The 23,958-nt window shown below is 41.2% G+C and overlaps 1 protein-coding gene across 5 annotated transcripts in view; it reads right to left on the minus strand.

The window, feature by feature from the left end:
- Positions 1-23,580, minus strand: part of SHTN1 (shootin 1) — a 66,817-nt gene extending 43,237 nt beyond the window's left edge. For 4 of the 5 annotated variants that reach the window (XR_012650173.1, XR_012650174.1, XM_075026476.1 and 1 more), the window contains exons 1-4: positions 23,415-23,580; positions 13,522-13,574; positions 6,112-6,172; positions 1,492-1,586 (exon numbers count right to left, since the gene is read on the minus strand). Coding sequence is in view for 3 of the 5 variants with exons in the window: in XM_075026476.1 (XP_074882577.1) it covers positions 1,492-1,586; positions 6,112-6,172; positions 13,522-13,574; positions 23,415-23,472 (267 nt within the window). In the remaining 2 variants the exon portion in view is untranslated. Of the gene's footprint in view, positions 1-1,491; positions 1,587-6,111; positions 6,173-7,730; positions 7,754-13,521; positions 13,575-23,414 lie in introns of those variants that run through there. The other variant, XM_075026477.1, reaches the window with a different exon arrangement.
- Positions 23,581-23,958: the final 378 nt, after the last annotated feature.

Genomic DNA, 23,958 nt, shown 5'->3' on the forward strand with positions numbered 1-23,958 from the left:
CCACTCTGGGTTGGATGCTTAAACACATGACTGGTTGGTGGATGATACAGAAGAGGTTCTGTAAGGCATCTCCATCTTGATCAAGGTGCCAGGAAAAATTGCACAACAGGGATTGCTGCAAATGTTTCACTCTCACCATTTCTTTCACTGTCTTGCATCTAGACACCCCATGCCAGCAGCTTTCAGCAAGCTTAGCACAGTCTCAAGGGTGTTCAGGCGTATGTTGGGGCGACTGCCCACCCACCAGCCAAGCATTCCTTGTATTCAGGTCTAAGAATGAGACTTGATTTTCTACTAATGATGTACAACATGTCTAAGTCAACGTGCACTTCAGAAGTGTGATATTTACTTTCAAATAGAACATATACTGTACAGTTAGGCTGACCCTGAATTTTTACCTGAACAATCATCTTTGATCCCCCTTTTCCTCAGCCCCCAACTACAGGAGATTTACTAGAGAACTTCCTCATCTCATTCCCAAAGAATGAAACTGAGCAAGTGGGAAGGGTGGTATGAGGAATCTTACAGGGTTTAGTCAGCTCACAGCAACAAACAAAGCAGCTTTGGCAAAGCAGCCCCAAGGGGTAAAGCTAGTCTTTGGACTGCCTCTGTACGTGCGTTACAGGAAAAGTGCAGAGAAGAATAAAAGTTGCATAAATATGTTCATTTTCTTACTTATATGCTGATTGTCTATCTTATGAATTCTAATATAGTGTCATTATGCAAACAATTAAGTAAATACCTCCAGAAAGTACATTGCTAATGCATCTAAATTAAAGTGATTTCTTGCTGGTGTGATTTTTACCATGTCTAAGGATGTACTTTGGGCAGGGGATGGGGGGGGCGGGGGGGGAAAGGCCGTCAGCATTGCTAATGAAATTTGGTTCAAAATTGCTGTAATCCATTTTCTGATGAAGTGGCTCAGATGCATTTTACACAACCAAAAATATATAAGAGAGATAAAAACATTCTTTAATAATAATGCACTTCTGATGAGATGGAATATAGAAAATTACACACTTGCTAAATTCATCAGACTAGATGCAATCAACAGAGCAGTGGAGGTCACCTTTCCCCTGCCCTCGCTTTGCTTTCATAAACAATCACCTGAAATGTAATGCAGTGGTTGACTTTTTCCATTTGATTTAGACACTGAAATGCTCATTATTGTTTTATATCTCACACAGGACAGTTCTAAAATTTGTTTTCCATTTAACCTAAATGCATAAAAAACCCTAGATATCAAGATGCTGGTCCATGACTTACTGTTCCAAAATAGAAACTAAATTAATTTTATTTTTTTTTCTTTAAAGGCAGGAATTGTATTTTGCATCTTGCATATGGCTTACAGTTTTTGCCACTTCAAAACAATTTCACAGATCCGCAAGGTTATAAGAAAACACATATGGGACATGCATATAATCTCAAGTTAAAAAAAAAAAAAAAGAAAAAAGAAATTGGATGAAAGAGAATCACCATAATTCTTCTCACCTTAGAAGCCAAAGCCTCAGCACTTTCACGGCACGTCTTCTCAATTTCAAGATGGTTCTGAATACAGTTTACTTCCTCAATAACCATGTGAGAAACTAGGGGAAGAGTTTAAAAATTAGTCAGTATTTTCCTGCATTTGACACATGCATTTGACACATGCATCCCACGATCAGAAATACTACATCTTTTTCTGTTAACTTTCTATGTAAGCATTTCAAATACAGGGAAGTACATACTTAGATAATCTCCATGGATAGGAACTCTTTTGAACATTGACTATTTGGTTCATTGCTTTAAGCAACTCTTTCAAGCCATGTCCACAGCATTAGAGGGGGAACTGGAGAACTGAGCATAAACTTATGGAAGTAGAAGGCCAGCAGGAGCCTCCCTGACCATCGTCATTCATCATCTTTATTTCATTAACACTTGAAGAATCAGAGTGAGACCATTAGATTGTCCCTTAAGATTGCCATCATAATCCTCTTGAAAATTTGGTATGGATGCCATTTTCAGAAGATTGGAACCCTGATATTTTTAAACAGCAAGATTAACTCAGGTGTGTTACAAAGATTACTTTCACCTCCCAGTCTTTGGGTTTATATGGTATTCTAAGTATCATCACACTTGCTAAACACACTGTACAAGAAGAGCTGCAGGATGGACATACAGCCCAGGCCTGGGGCAAGTTTACTAGGAAATGGAGAAAGGGGTTAAGTGACTGAAGCCTCCATATTCACAGTGCCTCCTACAGCACATGCTCCAATGAAGTCGAACCATTACTACAGCACAGTTCCTTCATCTCGTTCTGCCCCATCAGCTCCGAAGCTTCCTGCAGCAGCTGGACTACACCCCGATGGATGCAATCCTGACGGAAACTCAACATTGCGTGCACTGACCGATTTTTGACAGCCTCAGCTGAACAACCCAAGTTCTGTATTACTATCTGGCTGTAGTGTCTGAACTCGTTCTTATTTGAAGTCTCTCTGTGCTTGCCCTAAAATAAGCACCGTGGTCTTACAACCTAACCTTCACAGTCCACAGCAAAGATTCAGACACCAGCATGCCACACACAATCTTCCGTGAGACCAGGGCCGACAGCAAGCTGTCTGACTGCATCTGAAATACATGGCTATGCTACTACATTTGATGTCACAGCTGAAGGAGCAAGAGACACATCTGTCCTTTGCACTTACAGGATTCCTATTACAGCAGTGGGTACACATCACTATATCGAAGATATGCAATACTCTTAGAGTGACCAAAAAGTTATGGAACAAATCTTATATTGTAACGTAGAATGCCAATGTGAATTAGAGGAAATATAAAAGCACAGATACATTTTGGTTTGCAATTCCCCTCAACTTCCAGCAGTACATAGCTACTTTACTAGTGTTGAAAGTCATCTTCTAGTGGCAAGCTTCAAGTCGCACAGGAAATCTGGAGCAAAGCAGAAAACCCAACAATAGTTTCCCATTTCTCAGGCTAGCACCTTGCTCATCAATGCAACTCCTCCTGGCACCCTTATCCATCCTAAGCAGCAGACTGGACCCTAATTCTGCAAGTCATTTCATGGTGCAGATTCCTCTTCAGCCCGATGCCAGATTTTCAATGTGCAAAAAGGACTGTTCACAGCTGAACAATACTTCGGAGCGGGAACAAGGCTGGAAGAATATCGTGTAAATATGGAGGACTTTTTCTAGTATGTCCTTTCATTTTCATGAAGATAGGCTTTAAAAACTAGTGATTTCATCCCACTGGGTAGAAGATCCTGCCTGCCCTCTTCCAAGACTTTTGCCTAAAAACTGAGGAGATATACTTAAGTTCTCTTTGATATCCAGAGGTCATCTTAATGACTACAAAACAGGACTTTAGAATAGGAAAAAGCAGGCTGTTAACAAGTGTTATTTATGCAGCTTTATTGATACTTAGTTAATATTAACTAACATTTTTGTTGACAGCATAGGAAACCAGCAATACATTGGAGTTTGCTGTCAAATCAGTAGCTGCATGCAAGAATCAAGTTCTACAAAATATGAGCAGCTAAAAAAAAGAGCAGGGCAGAATATTGGGAAATCTTGGTCCAAAAACTGTATTCACAAGGAGTCTTCTAACAGCAGAGCAACCACACCTCTTTCTTTGGTTGTCCTTTTATTTCCATTTTTTCTAGCTTTGGAGAAATTATCTGCTCCAAGTGTGCCGTACCTGCTACATTTAATTTGAGAGAGGAAAAGCTTCAGGTAGTACATGTCCGTATCTCTTCTGTTTTTATTCTACCTAGCTCTGGGAATTTGGAGTAATGAAATGCTTTGGGCAGGATGAGGGAACAGTGGAGATACGGAGCTGCTCCCATTTTACAGACAGGATTCTAATAGCCTCAAGCAAGGCTAAAGTTAGGAAACAAGGGTTGGGCTCACATGGCAGAACTAGGGATTACTCTTGGTTCATTTAAACTTAATTAACCTGCAATTATGATTAACTCAGGGGAAAAAAATCTTTCCAAATTAAATACAAAATTTATATTATTTCCTAAGTCTGTCCAAAGTTCTTATTATGTCAATATTAAAATTCATAAAGCAGCACTAAGTGGCCTGAAACATCTCTAACCTTGACAGTTTTTTTCAGGGGTAATAATAATCCGCAGCAAATGCAGGCCAACCAAAAACCACTTAACTAATTAGTAGTTGCAGTCACCGAGAAAACATGAATCAACACTGTTATTACAAGTGGCACATTTGAGTGGCATCTAATTATGACTTGATGAGCACGATACTTGCATTACCAACATTACTACTGCATCCCATCAGGGACTAAAAGCCGCTGATGGCATTGACTGCGAGAAACTCCCACTCAATGGTACTGCAGCACCCAACAATCTCCTTGGCAGGGGCACCCTCACTAAATGACATGTTAAGCGTAATTACTGGTAGACATTGTAAATAAACAGGATTGGAAGTGAAAATTGTACCAAGTGCATAAGACACAATCTGACACATTGGAAGTGGCAGCCTTAATTGAGAGTTTCTTTGACTGCTCAAGATCATTTCAACTGCATTTCTCGGAGGACAGTGATTATAACTGTGGAGACAGACGGCATAATGGTATCAGCACTGCTGACAGAGCAGTGAATTAAATTGTATCTGCTGTTGTGTGAAAGCCTTGATGAGAGGTACAGATCCTTAGTGGTCTTATCATTATAACACAATGGTCATGTTGTCATCAACCTTGCTGGCTCCAATTGAAAAGGAATGATTGTGTGTTGAAGCTTTCCCCCCCACCACCACCTTCTATCTCTTGTGCTCAATAGAACCAATTTTCAGAGAGCTATGAAATCACGCAATAGGGCCTAAAATGCAGCTGCTTGGCATACAAACGGGGCCCCATTAAACTGGAATCACACACAATATGTGTTTATGCCAGGAGAACAAATAGAAGCTGAGTACAGGCCAAGTTTATTCACAGACACAAAGCCAATGTAGCTCTTCATCAATATAATTGCCTTTTATATTGTCGTTTAAATAATGGGCTCTATTATTGCCTTAAAATCCTAATATTCCTGGCATTTTATCACTATGTTTACAAGGTATGTCCTTTAAAAATGTGAAAGGAAGATAAAAGAAACCTATAAAATTTTACAACATCAAATATTACTTCAAATTTTAAGTCTTAACTACTTGACATTTTCTGCCACACTCTGGTATTCCTCATATCATAACAAAAACAAAACAGGCTGCAGTTTTTTCGAGAGGAATTAGACTTCTTGGAAAACATTCTTGCCTCACACAACAGTTATCTAACATCATTTAAGGCAGTAGATGATTCCTGTTGATTTTAGATTATTTTCCATAATTGTATCATATGAACAATTATAAAATAGAAGTGAGCAAACGCCTCTATTAACACAGTCACACAAAAGTATAGACCATGTGATTTCCTTCTCCTGCATTAACTTCATCCACATTTCTGATGCTTCGCCGTGCAGTTCACCGTACTGGCACAAACCAGACATAACAGACCACAATCCTATTGTAATTGTCGCTTCTAAAGAGCTATTCCACTAGGATACTTCCACTCCCATTAGATGTGCTTTGTTGCTTCCAGACACCAAACAGTTTCAATAGAACCGTTACCATAAAAGTGTAAAACTGAATATTGACATTCTCACAGCCCAGGCAAGACATAACTTGCTCTAAAAATTATCAAGAGACAGCAGTTCATCCTAAAAACCTTTATTGGTGTGTCTGTGCTTAAAGTAATTTTACTCCTCCTTCATAAAAAAATTACCATTACTATTATTATTAGCAGCAATCTCAGCAATAGGGCCAAATCCCACTCATCCAAGCATATATCATTCCAAAAGTCACTTGCAGAATCCACGTGAGAGAGTGGTACATTTGAATTAAGCCATTAAGAATGGCTACCTGTGTCAGAGCATATAAATGCTGTGACAGCAGTTAGCCTGACAATGGTCAAAGTCTCACCGAATTACCTCTTTAAAACAAGGCTTTGAAGGAGAAACAGCAAGTGGACCTAAATCTCAGCATTCTTAACACTGCTATAGAGTATGCAGAGCGATGTTCATAACTCTGTACCAAAAAAACCCCACTAACATTATCAGCTTACTTTTCTGAAACTCCTCCAGTTTTTTGACAGCCTCATCTCGTTCTTGCTTGATTTTGTCACACTGTAGGAGAAGAGAAAATTGAAATGAAACACTGATCCCAGTTATTTAATTAGCAGTCAGTCACAACATGCAAAATGAAAGATCAATTGCCAGCAAAATAACATACAGAAGCCTACCAAAGCATCGTTTCTTTTTGCTCTCAGTCATGTAAGATCGATGGAAACTATGCCAAAAAAATCATTACCCAGAGTATTTCCTAACCAAACTGGCAAGTTATACTTGATTTTAGGTTCCAATTCAGAGCTACTCTGAAAATATTGTAGAAAAGCCATATTATCCAAAACTGATATAAACAGTCATCCATGTTCCATACAACAGTAAAAGCAATATTTTACATGTCAAGAATAGGCTTTAAGTCTAGTTTCTTTAACACAAATAGACTTGGAAAAGAGGCCTACATTTCTATACCTACCATGTGCAAGAAAAACCTCAAAGCCAATAAACAGCAACATGCTGTTCAGTTTTGTAATACCATGAGCAAAGCTACAGCCTTGAAGAGGGGAGGACACTCATTTTCATACTTTTAGGATTTCCCATCACTCCAATTTTATTAGTTCTGGGGCTAATGCTAATACTACACAGGGCTGCAATCACTGATCTTATGATGGAAAGGTTTCTTCAAATAGAAAGAATAAAACAGACGTTAAATAGACTTCTCTAAGAAAACACCTTCTATAAGCAAATGAAAGAACTCAAAGAAATGAGTAAACTTCACAAGAGACACAGTCAGTGATTAAACACACTGTGAAAAACACATGACCCGGGGGGAACTATGACTGGCACACAACGTGTCTTACACACACAGCATACCAGACATCCTTCCTCACATGCAGCTGTGTATGTTCACAGTAATAAATCAACCTAAGACCATGAGTTAACTTCTGGAAGAGATCTGTGTGACTGAGCTCCTTACCGTGTAACTTCAATTACAAGGATACTGGTCATTGGAACAGAACTGGCAAAAAAAACCCCTGAAATTATTTTGCTCGATTTTCAGTTTTTCCACATGAGGACCCACTTTGAGTTAGCTGGAAAAGGAGCCTGCTGTTAAGTAACAAGAAGGGGGAGAGCCTGATTCAAAGGCAGCCAAATTCAAGAGAGCCCTTCTATCAGCTCTGGAGGACATTGGATGGGACCCAAAGAAGGATCTGCTCTTGGGCCAGGAGAGGATGCCACTGGTGTCACCTCAGGGGCAGCCTCCATGCAGGCTTTGGAAGCTGCTGCCGATGGCTATCTGTGGGAGCAAAAGGAGCTGCACTCAACAAGCAATCTCTCTTCTCACGGCACTGGGGTGATGAGGCAAGGGACAGCGGCTGAGCAGGGGGACAGGTCAGTCACCAGCTGCTGTAAAGGTCTGTGAAACACGGCAGAGCTGCAGAAGGAGCAAGACGTGCTGAGCAAGCGGCACGGATCGAGGACTCACCGTTTCATCTGGCCCTGTTAACAAAGCAGCTGTTGAGAGAATCTTGTGCAGGAGAGGTGGGGAAGGGAAATCTGTGCATGTGTCTTGCTGCTTGCTGCCCTCCCTCTCAGTTTCCTCAGCAAAAATTTGCCTTACCTTACCGGCAGAAGTGCAGTCTGAGAACAGAAGGCAGTAAGAGATGCAGAAAGAAAGAATTTCTGATTGCTCCTGCAGAGCACAGCTCCTCTGCAAAAGGGGGATCAGTGTGAGCTGCTGCCTCTTTGTATTTTACAAGAGAGACACTGTAACCACACTGGCATACTTCACCCACGGATTTTTTTGCAGGCTGCAAGCTTTCAGCTCGCTGCACATTAAGTGAGCACGCGCTTTTAATGCTCAGTTTAAAAACTAGGAAGATTAGCGTTTTAAGGATCTGATCTGTTGCCTGTGGAAGTCAACAAGACACTTTCCTACTGATGGAAACCTTGATGTAGAGGATGCGGTATACTCCCTATCCCAATGATAGGAAAAACTCCTTTTGAAATCCTCCCGCAACAAGCTGTAAGACATAACTTCTTTCCCTGTGCAACCAAAGGGGAAGTTAAATGACCTATTCCACTTCACCTTGAGTGCTATTTGCAGGGAGAGCTCCATTTGGACCACGGCAAGCTGACAATTCTGATAGCCACACGTTTCTCTACACAATCGGAGTCTGTAGGTTTGGGTCTCTGCAGAGCAATTCCTGCTCTCCGTTGCAGCTTTCTGAATATTTTCCTTTCGCTGCTACTGTGCTTCAGAATGAAAGAGCAGGAAGAAAAGGAGAGCAGGAGATTTGCCCTTGCTGAAACGATCAATGGAAAGCACTTTGGCTTTTGTCTTGCAATCAGACCCGTGCAAGCAGAGCTGTTACAAGTCCTACCAAAAAAACCTAGTTTATCTCCAATTTAGCTAAGAATTAGAAAAAGTTGAGTTTGTCTTTAACTACTTGTACTGTTTCAAACTGGAAAGTTATGCAAACAAAATATTCCTATAAAAGTAATTAAATTTCATAATAAAAAATATTGTCACCCCTTAAAATAAATTGACCTTAGCTTTAAACCAGTAAACATCAAAATTTAGAAGTCTTAGCTGCTCTCAAAAAGCTGCACAGAAGCCTTCAAAATTCACAACCACCTCATTTTTCAAAAAAGCAGTTTGAGGCATATAGAGTAGAATTGTTAATTGACAAGAATATCACTAATCCTAAATGTTAAAAGGCAAATAGCATAACACTACTATAAAATCTACTGTTCACTTTTCACATTCAAGCACATGCAACTGTTGAGGAGAAACAGCTTTCCAGTATTTACTAAGGCTCCCCTTGTCAGTATTAAGAGATAGCTCCATACTCAAAAGTACCCTCAAATAAAAAAAAAAGTCAAGAACTTCTGGATTATTAGTCAATCTTCTGTTTTTAACTTTATTTTATTAAGAGTTCCAGCTTCTCTGCAAAGGAAAATAAGCATTTATACCACTTTATTTACTACATTTTTAATCTAATATTTATAGCACCATTATCCCAATAATAATAACAAAGGTAATACACAATATTCCCATTCCAGTCCTGAACTAGGTATAGGAGTCAACAATAGTTTCTTGGCAATAAAAAGCCATCGCATGTCTATTTTTAGAAATAAATTAACAGTTCAGTTTCCAAAATTAATTTTGTGAATAACTCCTTACAATTCTTCATCTTTGCAGGAACAAGTTCAGGAGCTGTGCCAATCCCACTCAATTTCAGATTTTTGCCTTCGAGGTACACAAGATACGAGGCAATACTTTCATTTCTAGCATGGAGAACTGATATGCTGACTACTTACAAGTAAATCATGGACATGTCAAAGATCGGTGTCCAAACCAAATATTGCACTTGGCCTGTACTTGGAGCTAGCACAATACCAGGATAGTACCATGCCATCACGGGAACTTGACACTACAACGTCATGTTGAGAAGTCGAAGAACACAACCACCTGGAAGCCTACGGATACACAGTCTCCACACTCCCACTCCCACCAGCCTAATGACTCTTTGCCAATAATTCCAAGGAGGCCTGGGTTTCTTGTCTATTCTCTTCTAACAGGCTTCTTCGCCAACTATTTTGCACATAAGCTCCTACTGACTTCAGTAAAAGGCCTTCAAAGGGCAAAAACAAGAAGGAGATTGTTCAGTCCAGATATTAAGATGCAAGAAGTTCACGTAGTAGCCATATAGTCAATTAAGCCATCTAAGCAACACAAGATACATTCTTTCCCATTTATACAGATTGTGAAATTTATGCAGATTTAATGCTTGTTCTAAAATTATGAGTTTGGTACAGTGCTCAAATGTATCCTATGACATTTGCTATACTCTACTTTCAGAAAGAATGAGCATGTCATCAAAGCAGAATCCCTTCTCCGTTCCCATTTGGTGACAAAACATATAATCCACTCTATACATGTGCTTTAACAGAGCAAACACCATGAATGATGTATCAGAGATCCAGTATTACACCTACTGTTTTGGAAAGCTGTCTTGCCTTTTTTTTTTTTTCCCCTACTGGCAGCATGACAAAACACTGTCAAAACCAGTGCTCAGAGTCATTTCTGTCTGATTAGCAAGTAGTCAAATATTTATTCATGATCTGACTCTGAATACGTCAGAACTGCATATTAAGTTATCTACATTTATGTGCAACTGAACGTTAGTTATCTATTTTTGAGTGACTGGTATGCATGTTTAGTCGGCTATTTAATTAAAAGGATGACCTAAAAGAAGTAGTCTGCCAATGTCATTTTTGCTCCAAATTTTGAAAGTATTTAAAAATACTAATAAAATAAAAAAAACTGCCTGCACCAATTTTGTCAGAGACCCCACCAGAGGTCTCTAAATTGGCAGTTTAGCAAGGCAATGAGGAACAGACACTGTGGATCAAAGTTCTTATACTTTGCTCCTGAATTTTCATGATTATTAGCATCCTTTTAAGCAGCAGTGCTTTGAACAAAGTAACCTACGTACAAGTCAACTTACTTTCTAACCTTAAGAAAAAATAAAGAACAAAGAGAATAAATTTTCAAAATTTAAAATTACATCTTAAGTTAGCTGCCCATTATCCACCAAGTTCCATGTTTCTAATATAAACTAGGATCATTTCTCCATGACACAGCTCATCTTTCAGAGCCATAGAAGTGTAGTGGTGACTTAGAAAAAAATTCCACCAAGCGCATCAAAAGCACATACATACAGACTGCTAAGTCTTGTGTGGTTACTTTCCACAAATAATCTGAAAGTCTTCTTCTAAAAAAATTAATTTTCTCTTCTCTTCCTCCTTTTGATGCAATTATGTGACCACAATTGATACAGAGGAAGCCATTTGCTTCCACTCATACTGACAGTGGCAGAAACTGGAACAGAAGTCACCCACAACTTCCCAGACCCACAGGCAGAGATAGCCTGTGCTATATATACTTCCTCCAGTATAGGGTTTGATCCTGCAAAGCATAAACTAAGATACAAAGTTAGAGAGACGCTAACGAGCTTTCAGGATTACCCAGCCCTGCAATAACATGAGGAATAGTTTCTTCCAGTATTGGCACTGTAAGCAAACATAACCATGAACTCTGTATCAGTAGATTCTTTTTTTTGTAGAAGAAATGCACTTAGGGCCTCACACTTAACCACTTGAGTCCAAGCACTTAAACAATTAAGCAGGACTGCTTACACAAGCACACCAATTTGCAGGATGGAGGTTCTCAGATGGAGAATACTTGCGTAACAACTGAAAATCCTCCAGCCCTGAGCACGTGCTTAACTAATTTGGCGACTGGGGATGTAATCCCCATGTGCTCAGGGTTGGAGGATTTTCAGTTGTTTTTCAGAATACTTATGTAACATCATACCAACCTTCAGAAGTAACACATAGGAGTGGCTAGAGATACGCAGTTATAGGAAAAAAGCCTTGTGAGAGACAGAAGCAAGGAAGAAAGATGAGCATAATGCAAGAAACAACCTCAGAGCATCTCATTTCATCTCAATTTTGGTGACAAAATTTTTCATTGGACTTTGAAGAAAAAAAAATTCTAAATAAAAATGGAGCTCAGGAAAAGCCTCCTCACCGCCCCCCAAGAAAGCTTTGTTGAAGAAACACCAAAGCTAGCAGGACTTGGGTTCAGGGAGAAGCTGGGGAGCCCATTTTTCCTGCAGTGGGCAGTCCTGGTGTGGAACTCCTCACATGTGATGGAAGACAACAATCAGCACAGGCTTGGGGGTAATGGTTACAAATACAAGGAAGAGAGCTGTGGAGGGCAGAACACACTGAAACCACATGCAGCTGAGGACATCCCCAGGCTGCAAGTGGTTTGGAGACTAGAAGAGTACTCCCTGTAGGTGTTATATGTGCTCTCACACTCTTCCCTCTCTCTTGCTGTCAGAGACAGGATACTGGGCTAGACAGACTCTTGGTCTAACTCAGTTTCATTCTCCTTTTCTTCTGAACACTAGGAGATGAACTGCCACAGTCTTCCAAACAGCGAAAATAGAGGACAGATTTCCCAGTATATCTGAGGCTCTGGTGTAGGACAGCAGAATGGGAATGCAGCAACAAGCACAGTAAAAAAGACAAGGAGGTCAGTGGGTAGGAGCAAGTGAAGCACGATATGCTGAGCTCAGTGAAAATACATATAATCATTGCTGAAGTGTAATGTGAAGATAAGCTTCAAGTTTTCTTTAATAATGAGAAAGTAGTTAAGGACACGGTCTTCCCAATACAGCCTTGAATTACAACGTTTGTAACAACTGGACTAAAAGTGACCCTTCAGAAATGACTTGACAAAAAGCTAAATTAAACCTACATGCCTTGGCAGCTAACAGGGATTTGAAAACAAACATGTTTCTTGCATCTTCAGCTCACTAATAATGGAGAAAGGAGAATTTTCTGTTTACAATACAGTGTAGCATTGACTCCTCTGCCTTCCTCACTATCTAGAACTGATAAGAGGCTTTTAGTGGCCACACTTTCTTTTGGCAGATATCTGCTAAAAACCTTTTGCACATTGACATGGATTTATGCAACACAACACTGCCATCAAATCTCTCCAAGTTCTCTGTTCCCATTGGCTTCCTTGCAGAAAGCAAGTGTGTTGAATGAACAAGAATCCTAGGTGGGAAGGGATACCTTACCGAATGTGCTTAATTTTACTACTAGAAAGACACTTCATCAATGAACAAGCTTGAAAGCGGTCATTACTCCTTACTCCAGTATCTATGAACATTAAAAAATGAAGCCTGCAGTAACGTATGAAGTTCAGCCCATACATTCAAAGCTTCTTTTCAAGTTGGACAGGCACACAGATTTCACAGAAGGATGTGTGATATGCTGCAACTCTGTTTTATGCTGCACTACCATTCTGCAAGTTGAGATAACACATCTTGCTCTCCTATTAAAAATTGGGTTGGGTTTTTTTCGGGGCGGTGGGGACTTCGTATTCCTTCAGAAATCATATTCCTACATTCTGAATTTTCAGAAAGGCTGGGTGAGGGGATTTGTTCTATTTTCTTTTCAGTAAGTTCCACTGTACAAATAAAGTTGTAATAAAACAAGGCTTAGATCCAAGAAAAACAAGTTTTCCTAAGAATATCTGAACACTTGAGTTGGTCTATGCTCACATCGTAATCATAGGCAAACTGGCTACAGCAGCAACCATTTTAAAAATTTACACATATTTATAGCAACTTTTCTGGAGTGGGACAGCTAGAATAGCTTCTGGCAGTTGCATTCATTGCTCCTTAATACATACAGGCACAACTAATACTTATTACTTGTAAGTAATCAGCTGAGCTCACAACAGCAGACAACAAACCTGATATAGCCAATAAGGTATTCTGACATTTAGCATTTTAGCATTAAAGAAGTAATCAACAGATACAAACCTCTTCTTTCGTTTTCTTATTTTCTGCTCTAAGCTCTTCATATTCGCCAATAGCTATACAAGAAAAAAAATAAAAGAAAAAAGTTAATATTGCAACACTTCCTTTACCCAAATTAGTTCTCCATTTCATTCATTTTAAAGCTCTTCTGGCTATCTACACAGACTTCTTAAATAACATGGGTCATAAACTTCATTAATAGCCTACGGATGTACTGGATATCCTTCTAGAATTCAAGTAATTGGAAAGTGTCTGAAAAAGCTGGTGGCTCCCAAAACAATCAATTTTTGATCAATGGAGAGTTAAACAATCTTATTGATTGAGTTCAAAAATTACAAGGTGAATGTACTGGCTTGCAGTCACCATTTTAAACCCACACTGGCTCACGTTACAGATCAATGCTAGAAAGCATGGTTAATACAATACTGTTACCTCCAGAGTAGCTGAGCACCCTTATTTATTTATTTATTAACATTTTCTTCCAACAAGACTCCTATGAGAGATTTTTTTCTTTGAACTCCACAGTGGAGACATGAAAAGATTGTATGATTTAGCCAAGATCACAGAAGAACTCAGCTGCAGGGATCAGCAGGGAAGGGATAAACCTCCAGGATGCTAGAGGTCCACTGTTTCAAACCAGTAAATAATATGCAGAAACAATCAATCAGCTACCAATTAAACTTCTAGTTTACTGTGTATTTTTCTGTGCCCTTCTTAAACCTTTTATTTTACTACCTTAGGGATGTGCCATCACTGCCACAACTTCCCAATTCTATTGTTCTTTCAGTTTGTCCCATGTGGGCTGTTTGGCTGTTGAGACCATAGAAATTTTATTGTCACTAGAAAGAAGCTGAATACACCTGCAAAGCTTAGAGAAACAAACAGTGCTAGAAAGGAACACTCTTCAGTCTTCAAGATGCATACTGCAAGAATAAAATGAGGGCTGTTGTCATCACTGTGCATCTCATTCCAGTCCCTTAGCATCTTCCTAAGAGAAGCTACACCAGCATACAGGTTTCATTTCAAGCCAACTTAATTAAAACTGGATAAAGGGTATGAATATATAGTTTTCAGCTGATGATAGCAGAGATGTTGGAATTTCATCTTACACTTAACATGTCTTACCCTATGTCTGAAGACATGAACATGTAGTCTGGTAGATTAGCCACCTGAAAACCTACTAGCCCTTTCTAGCTCTAGATAGTTAAACTTTTTCAAACAAGCAGCTCTTACAAATAAAGTTACACTTTACACTGTTGCGACATCCCTCTTCTCTCCCGCTCCCCAGCATTTCAAAATCTGTTGAAATAAAACTAATTCAACTCACTCCTGAAAGCTAGGTCCACAGCATCACTGTTCTACTTGCCTTCAGCATGGCTATTACTCTCAGCAGCAGCACAGAAGTACCTCAGATGTAAAAAACCTCAAATTATCCTAATTCCTCTTTTCTCCAAGGTCACTTCATTTTAGAGATGCATGACTGAGGTACATGAAGTCTGGGGTACAGACAGCAGTATTAGCTCCTGGGCTAGTAACTCAAAACACAGGGCTCTGCTCCTTGTGCGCCCTGACCAGCAATGGGGAAATGGCAAGACTGTGCTGCCTAGAAAGGGAAATGAAGGAACGCTAGAAATCTCTTAGCCAGAATCTCAGCTCTGCTGTGACCAGCAAGTGTTGAAAAAGTTCCAGGGCTCTCAAAGAAAAAAAGTTAAATAAAACCACTGAAAACAAAGTCACAGTCCACATGCAAACTCACAGGAAATCTGATAATTTAAACAGATGGAAAAAATCCTCACTCCTGCTCATCCAAGTAAAAAGGTGTATCTAAAGAGTGGAATGAACAAAACCAGGTTTCTTAAAAATGTGCTCTGCATTCCCACACCAGTAAAATCAAGGTCTCCCATCCACCCATTTACTTTGTCCCCACTTCTCCTTACCCACCCTGAGACCCCTACCCACCTTCCATACTCAAGAAGCAGAAAAAAAACAACAGGTAGATGAACAGGGAAGAAACCACGCTGATGCAGTTGCTCTAAGAAAGAGCACCTAGAGTGAAACAACATATTTCCTACACCACGAACACAAAAGCTATGCTTCTTGATCACTGTTCCACTTCTAAGCCACCTCCCTGTTCCCTTTAGGAAAATTCCCTTTAGGAAGTCAAAGGAAGAGATTTCTAGTATCCTATATGCGAGAAAAGAAATGAAGACTATATCATCAGACACAATTCAAGCCTCTTCATACTTGAAAACTGTTAGTGTTTGCTCACCTTTAATGCAAACTCATACTTGTTATTCAGTATTTTATAAATGACTGAAAAATGTAAATACAGATTTGCCCCACCCTTGCAGCTCTCCTCACATGCTCTGTAAACCTAGAACTCTGAATCACCAGCCCTTAAGGCAGGGATACAAGAACAAGTTAACAAAAAACAAGGATACGAACTTACACAACGCTCCAGCAATCCCCAGTAAGGGCTCACCTGTGTGAGACTGGGAATTAAACTGCCTGTTCAGGGTAGTCCTTTCCTCTTTTACTGTGTATGGTAATCCACAGCACGTTTGTCATGGAATGCAAACACAAAATCATCAGGTACTTCACGCTGCACTCACGCAGCAACTTTCTTCAGTGCCTTTTTACCGTGCCCACCCCCTTACTGTCGTTGCAAAACTGTTACTTCTTCCTTGAATACAGCTAATGCATTGTAAAGATCCAATATCTTAAAATAAGATTGTTCTTTGTGGATGGCAACCTCTAGATGATGCTCCCATACAGATCCCATCATTCGGATTTTTGGGTATGGATTTACTAAACGCTAAAACTAATGAAGAAACTGATGGTTTTGTCAGACCTGGAAACAGAAATAATAATTTAAAAATTACTACACGCATTTTCTGCTGTACATCTGCTTCTCTGCAACAGCAGAAAATGAAAGTTGGTGGATTTTTTTCTTTTTTTTAACATTGGGAGTGTTATTGGGAAGTTTTTATATCAAGTTTTTCAAGTGTTTTATGTATGATAAAGTTTTGAACCCATCTAAAAATAAAAGTCAAGAGTCTACATAACCTTCACTGAAGCGCTAAATGGCATAAAGGTGACAATGAACTCTTTGCTCTAAAACTACCCTAGAACAATTACTATCAGCAGCACTAGACAACACTTAACATGTTCCAAACCACAAGTAGATTATTTAGCCTTAAAACCCTCTTTGGTACATTAGGAGAAATCATCATCACTCATTTATAGGTTGACAAGCAATAAATCCTGTTGTATGAGGACTTTCCTAAACCTTCTCTGAGGAACAGGACTATTTTTTCACCTTAGCCTATTAAGGTGCTCACACAATATACATGACAACAGCACCTGAGCATCTCAAAACTTCTTACATCTCACCTTGACTCATTCAGATTATGCTATATATAATTTACTGTGGAATAAAGATATTTCTTTCCAATAAATTAGTGGTGAATGAAACAAACAAGTAAAGATGCTTTACTAAAGGTGCAACTAAAATTCCAGAACTATACGTCATTTTCTCAATGAATGAATATTGTAGCATATATCCATAGTAAAATGCCTAGGTTGTACTCATTAGCCTCCGGTGAATCCTGAAGAATTACAATAAATACATACCAGAGACCTCTTGAGATACTGTCATTGTCTGACACTAACTTAAGTTTATCCTTAATGGAATTATTCCTAATATACAGCAGTATTATATAAACAATTTATCAGGATCCAAATCATGTTGCTTTGCTTCGGGCTACCTTCATATAGCCTGAAAGCAATACTACAACCTAATTTCAAGGCTACGGAAAGAAAAAAGCTGGGAAAAGGAGAAAAGAACAGAAAATTTTGGGCTATAGCTCTTAACCCACCTAAAACATATTTCCAGCCCACCTGTTCTTACTGTAAAACACTCAAACCACAAAATAGCCAACATGAGTGAATGCAGCATGCTCCTTCATAACATGACCATGATCATTCACCAACTACTCACCCCTCAGCTCAGCTGGCCAGAAGAGACTGTTCTGTCAACATGTATCAATGCACTTTATCTGTATTAAATTAAGCAGGTTATTTTGTATACAGAAGCTCCTTTAATTATATCTTAGTCTTTTGATTTTTAGTCAAGAACCTGAATTTGCTAACAGAAGATATGTATTATCTAAATCGGATGGTTTATATATTAGGTACTTATTATGGCTAAAAAGCACTTATTAGTAAAACAAGGTCAAAAGGGTAAAAGTATATAACAACTATAATTCATAGTGACCAACAGAAAAGACACCTTCATTTACACAGTGAGGTGGTGAGACTCTTCCTACTCTTTTTATTAAAAAAATCACCAGTCCCTTTTCTAAAGCTGTGTATTAAAAAAATACAAATTAAAAAAAAACAACCTTAAAAATGCTACATGCATATACTTTAGCATTTATATTGTAAACCAGGGTGGCCTTCAAGTACACTGAGAGCCCTTCCATGACAAATCAACGAGTAATGCCACTTCAGCATTTCAAACCTACTTATTTAATCAAAAAGTAAGTAGAGCCGTCAAAGGAAGCAAGTGTCATTCCACTATTTATTCTTCTAGACTACAGACCAGGCATGTCTTTGCTGGTACAGGCAAGAGAAAGAGCTTACAGTGCAAGAAGTCCTTCGCTCCAGATGAAACAAGCTATCCCAATGAAGTCATTTCTTGTTGGTAGAAGTAAACTAACACCTGGCTTTTTGCAGGTTCAGATATATTTACTAGAGAGAGAATTACCCCTGACAGCAACACTGCAGCAGAAGCTGCTGCCACCACCCTCCTCATCCCAGCGTACCTGGAATAAGAAGTCAGGCCAAGTCTGTTGTACAAACCATCTCTCAAACAGCAATGGTCTCCCTACAAGCACAGCATGCACAAGACCTGTGAATTGCTGTCAAGAGTATAAAGAAGGGTCAAAAGGGCTCAATTTTTCTCTTGTTCCCAGTTTTAGGCTCAAAGATCCCTCCTGCTCAACCCAGGTGATCTCTATTTCAATAGGACACGGTGTGGCATCGGCAGCACCAGCCACGTGCAAACTACTTCTAACTGATGCCTGGGCAGCATTTTTAATATCTCCTGGGCCTCCATGAAAGAGAGATGGAGCTGAGGAACAAGCACTTATGGGCTTGTGTAAAGGTGAATGTATGTGATGGCATTATACCTGTCACTTTACAATGACTCCAAATCTTGAGTCGGAATATATAAACCTATTATGAGGCCTAAAGCTTACATGGCCAAACCAAGCTTTTGGTCACATATCAGTTGCACTAGCTGATACCTACAAGATTCAATTACCAAATAGTTCTTAAAAAAATAAACAAATAAAAATCATGCATGTAAGTATACAAAGGTAAGCATTAAGTACAAATACCATAAGTCGGATCCTGCATCTGTGTTCCCACATGCTTTGATTTTACTCAAATCTGTAAAAGCGTGTAAAAAGAATTTTTTTAATGAGACCTCAAATTTGCATCCTGTAATCTTACAGCTTTCTGGAAACTGGACAGGGAAATTAAACATACCACTGCCTGATAAAGCCCAACCATTAAGCTCACACCAAAAGATTTGCTTTCACAAGTTTCTGAAAAACAGATATGGTTCAACACAAGAAATTGAAGTGGGAAACACTTTTAAACTCTAATGAATGAAGAAAACGCTCAAGCAGGATGGGTTCTGCTGGGGAATGACAATTCCTGTGTACGAAAACCCACATACACACATACATGGGGGGGAGGAAATAACCTATAGAGCAGATGACTACAGAAGGGAATGCAGCAGCCAACAAGATATCCTACCCTAAACAAAGGAATTCCTCTGGCCATAAAAATTACTCCTCTGCCACAAAGAAGAATAAATTTGTCAAATCACATTAAAAGCTTGTCAATATACTTTAAAAGTACTATTATGAGATATTTATGCCAGATTGGCAGTCTGTTGTTTAGAAGATACACAGTATTCCCTTATTCAAAGTTTCTGGCACTTTCAAATAGACCTTTATTGAAAAATAAAATAATCATAGAGAGCCACAGTGCTTGGGTCTAGAGCCTGGAAATCATCACACTTCATTAAATCCAGCCAACAAACACAGAGCAAGATAAGACCTTTAAAACAGATAAAGAAAATCCAAGCAATATAAACATGTTTAGTATATATGTAGTTAACAGTAGTTGTTAACCACCGTAATTTAACAAAGTAACCAGAAATGTGACTATGACAGTGGCAGATGAAGTGTAATTTTACCTAGTTTGTAACTCCAGACATTTTGGTTGCTGACTCCTGTTTTCAACTGAACAAAGAAGTGACCACAGCAGAAGATGACTCTGTCTTTAAGGGCAAAGTACCAGCAGTGCCAATAAAACCAAACAAGGCAGTCTTCCAGGCAGGTACTGGAATCAACTACTGTTATGATGTAGCTGTTAGTTTGCTCCAGTTCCTCAGGTTCTACAACCAACCATTAATAAAGCAAGGTTTTGTCCACTTGCTTTGGTTTCATTTCAATTTTAAGACTTACCCACGGGAATTATAAGGGCCAGTTGAATTGAAATGCATACTGCTGGAAATACCACTTAGGGTACAGTTCGGTAATACTAATATTTATAGTGGATCTGCTTTATCAAACCAAGCCATCTCAGAAAGCTAGTCACAGTATTAAATAATACTTTTAAGTCCTAAATATCGTCAGTATAGAGATCATGTTTCTTCATGATGCTCACCTTAAACTTGGTAATGGAGCAAGCCAAAGAATGATCAGTATCAGGTATCTGAGTCTAACACACAGGACTTGGAAAATTCAGCACTGGTGAAAGATAAGCATATCTTGCACACAGACAGCTTCAGTGTCCTTGTCGCCGTTCAGAGCTCTGCCAAACAGCCAAGTGAATTTGCCCAGACACCAGTCAGTGTCACGGCTGCCACTGAGAATTGAGTGGGCAGCCTCAAAACGCCTGCCTCAGGTACAATCTACTGACCTTGTTTAGGAAAGGTATAAGCAGTAGTTGAAACATGACAGCAACCAACCACGTATGCTGCTATTTGCCTTCCCCTCTACCTTTCATATCACTTCTCAGCCAGTTCAGTTACCTGCTGTCAGGCAAGTTTCTCAAGCCTAGAAAAACACATCCTGAAAGAGAAACCAAACAAGGGCTACTGAACGAATGTTCCCTGGAACCCCTCCAAACCAATGGGGTTTTTTTCAGAAATCTGACTACAGACCACAATGTTATGGTAATCTGAAGCAATATGCCACTTTGAATGCAATAAAGATAAGACAAGATAAGTATGTACAACCATTACCCCAAATATCCAGAGACAGCAGATCCTTCTACCAACTGCATTTACTTCCAGAGTAATACTGCTATTTACACCTGGAAGCAGTAAAGAGGAAAGATTAAGAGACTTTTTTTTCCTCCTCTTTCTATCCTGTCTCTGTTTAACAGAGCATCCTAAAATTACTTGAGGAAAGTTGTTAGTATCTAAACCAGTCTTTTTTTGTTATCAATAAGAATGGAGAGGAAACTATATATTCAAACTTAGAGTATATAAAGAGGAAGCAAACAAACTTACCTACAATAACAATATTTAGGTCATTACTGTTAGGATAATTTTATGTACCTCATTACCTTTTCATCACTTGGACTCTTTACTTTGGGCACCTCAGATTTGCCAGTTAACATAATTTAAATACAGTGTGCTACCATATTTTTGCATTGTTTGAGAGGCAAAACAGCATATAGAAGAGTATTTTCAGAAGTTTTCCACTGGACAACTTTTTGCCCATATAAAACAACTTTCTCACCAGCCATACAGTTACAAAAACCATTTGTTAGCCTCACAGCAACATATTACAACTCCTACGTTTGGGGACAAACATCCACCAAGAACAGTGCCTTACAGGACAGGTTCTGCCAAGTACAGTTTCTGTTTCAACAGCTTAAGGAGATCTGGGACAGCCAGTCCTCAAGTTACAGTAACTTTCCCTTGAACTAATTCCTGCAGTCCCGTAAAGTTTCATTAGACATTAAAGGATACTCAGCCTACTAGAGCAGGAGACTTTCAGACATCGGAACTGAAGCCCCAATCTAACCAATTTCAAGAGGCTACAATTTTTCTAAAGAATAACCCAAACTTGCCTTTTTTTGAAACTGATTATTGTCATTTTAGCAACTGTCCTTTTGGCACAGACAACTCCTCTAGAGCCAACAGTACTGGAGGGAAACAGTCAGCAAAAAACCTCAGAATTTTAGCCTTATTTTTTGGTCCTGTATTATCAAAACACACAGCTATAAGATTATCACGAACTTTACACCCATTGAAATCCTTGTAAGTGAGAATCTAGCCAGTGCAGCTGATAATCATGAATTTACAATGCTGAGCGTACAGGAACAACCAAAAAAAGAAGTGCCAAAGCAGGTCATAAGTAGTTCCTACATATCCAGCTGAAATTAGGTTAAGAAAAGCTTCTGCTATCCAGCAAAGGTGACGGAGCGCATGCATGGCCAGAATGAATGACAGAAAAAGAGGTGCTGATCACACCCCCATAATTTCACTCTTTTACACAACTTTATGCCACAGTACCTATCCACACAGCTCCTCCCAGGCTTGCAGGAGACGAGGAGAATGCAGCTGCGGGAATTACCAGCTGCAAATTAGAGTGTTGGTACTCTGCACCTACTGCTCATGAAGCTGTGAGACAGGAGGCATGCCCATCACTTGATGCATGCTCGCAAGCAGATGTCCACAGTTCAAATGGTAATGGTGGTTCTTCAGATGTTGCCTACCTACTTAAACAAGGTAGACACTTTGCTGGACCAACCTGGTTCAGGGATAGACTGACCAGGGAAGTTAAAAAATGGGCTGCCTTTTGAGCACCCAAGCCCTTTTCCATATCCCTTCTTGCAGAAGATGTAATATTACAATGTTTTAGTTTCCTAGGCAAACTACGCACCCACGAAGCTGAACGCCTACAAAGCTGAAGCACTGAACTTTTCTGCAAAAGCACCGGGAGTGACTCACACAGGGAACCAAACCCGCACAGGACAAGGGCTTCCTTTTATTTACACTGGAACTACAAAGGCTCTACAGAAACTTGTATCAGGGTGAGCCCCGAGCTATCAGCGGGAAGTTTGCACGCTGACGGAGAGCGGGACGGAGCGTGTTTGATGGGTTGGGTTAGTATCAGATCCTGCAATACAGAGCGGGAGATGGGACGCGACAGCCAGGCACTCCACGTGAAGCTCAGCTCCAGAGGGAGACAGCAAAGCAGATGGAGTTTCACTGGAGACGGCCAGACATCGGGGCTCACCGGTACCGCTGGCGGGGGCATCAACGCCAGCCGTTAGCCGCCCACCCGTCCCCAGCACGCAGGCGGGACTGGACGCCGGGCGGGAAGTTCCAGGTTGGGAGCAGCGACAGCCCATGTGCTACGGCCCCTCAGCCTCCCGCCCTCACCCCCACCCGCCATCGGCCACCGCGACGCCCCGCTCCAGCCCAGAGCGCCTGCGGGGAGCCGAGGCGGCTGGGAGGGGGAACCCGCAAGGGCAACAGCCAAAACGTTTCACTCCCCTGGTTTATTTATTTTATTTTTTTTTTTAAGGCTCTTTCGTCTCCGCGTGGACAGAGAAAAGGGGCCTGCGAAGGAGAGGGGGGCCCGATGGCCGGGCCGGGGGACGCCCAGGCCGCGGCAGCCCGCCCACCCGCCGCCGGCGCAGGCCCCGTCCGCCGGGCGCCGAGCCCTCGCCTCACGCCGCCTCACACCGCCCCGCGGCGGCCTCGCTCCCGCCGGCCGAGCCCGAAAGCCCGGGCCCGCGGAAGGGGAGCCGCTCTCTCCAACGCCGGAGGCGGCGGCCACGGCGCCGCCCGCCCCTACCTTGGTCCTTCAGGCTGGCGAGGAGCTCCAGCTGCTTCTCCTCGTCGGAGCTGTTCATCCTGCCCCGCCACCGGCCAGCGGCTGCCCCCGCTCCGCCCTCACCTAGCGCGGCTTCACCTGGCAGCGGGCGGGCGGCGGCCGGAGCCCCGGGGCGCGGCGGGCTCGGCGAGCGGCCCGGCCCGCTCTGCACATGCCCAGACTCCCGCGGCGCCCCAGTGAGCATGTGCGAGGGTGCGGGCACGGCGGCACCCCGGACCGCCGCCGGGCGCCGGCTGACGGGGATCAGGCGCAGCCGCGGGCTCGGGGCTCCGGCGCTGCCGCCTGCCCGCTCCTCAGGGCCGGGCAGGGCTTCGAGGGGGTCGGGGGGGGGAAAGCCGCCGCCGGTCTGAGGAGACGGGGGTCCTCGTAGCCCCCCTCGGCGGGGCCGGGGCGCCAGCCGCCCTCAGGCAGGCAGAGAGGGGCCGTGGACGCCTTTCCCTCCAGACCCCGGGCGGGGGTCTCCCGTGAGCCGGGAGGAAGCCCTCCCGCACCGCTCCCCGCAGGG

Source organism: Buteo buteo, chromosome 4 (assembly GCF_964188355.1).
Source record: "Buteo buteo chromosome 4, bButBut1.hap1.1, whole genome shotgun sequence".
NCBI classification, from domain to species: domain Eukaryota; kingdom Metazoa; phylum Chordata; class Aves; order Accipitriformes; family Accipitridae; genus Buteo; species Buteo buteo.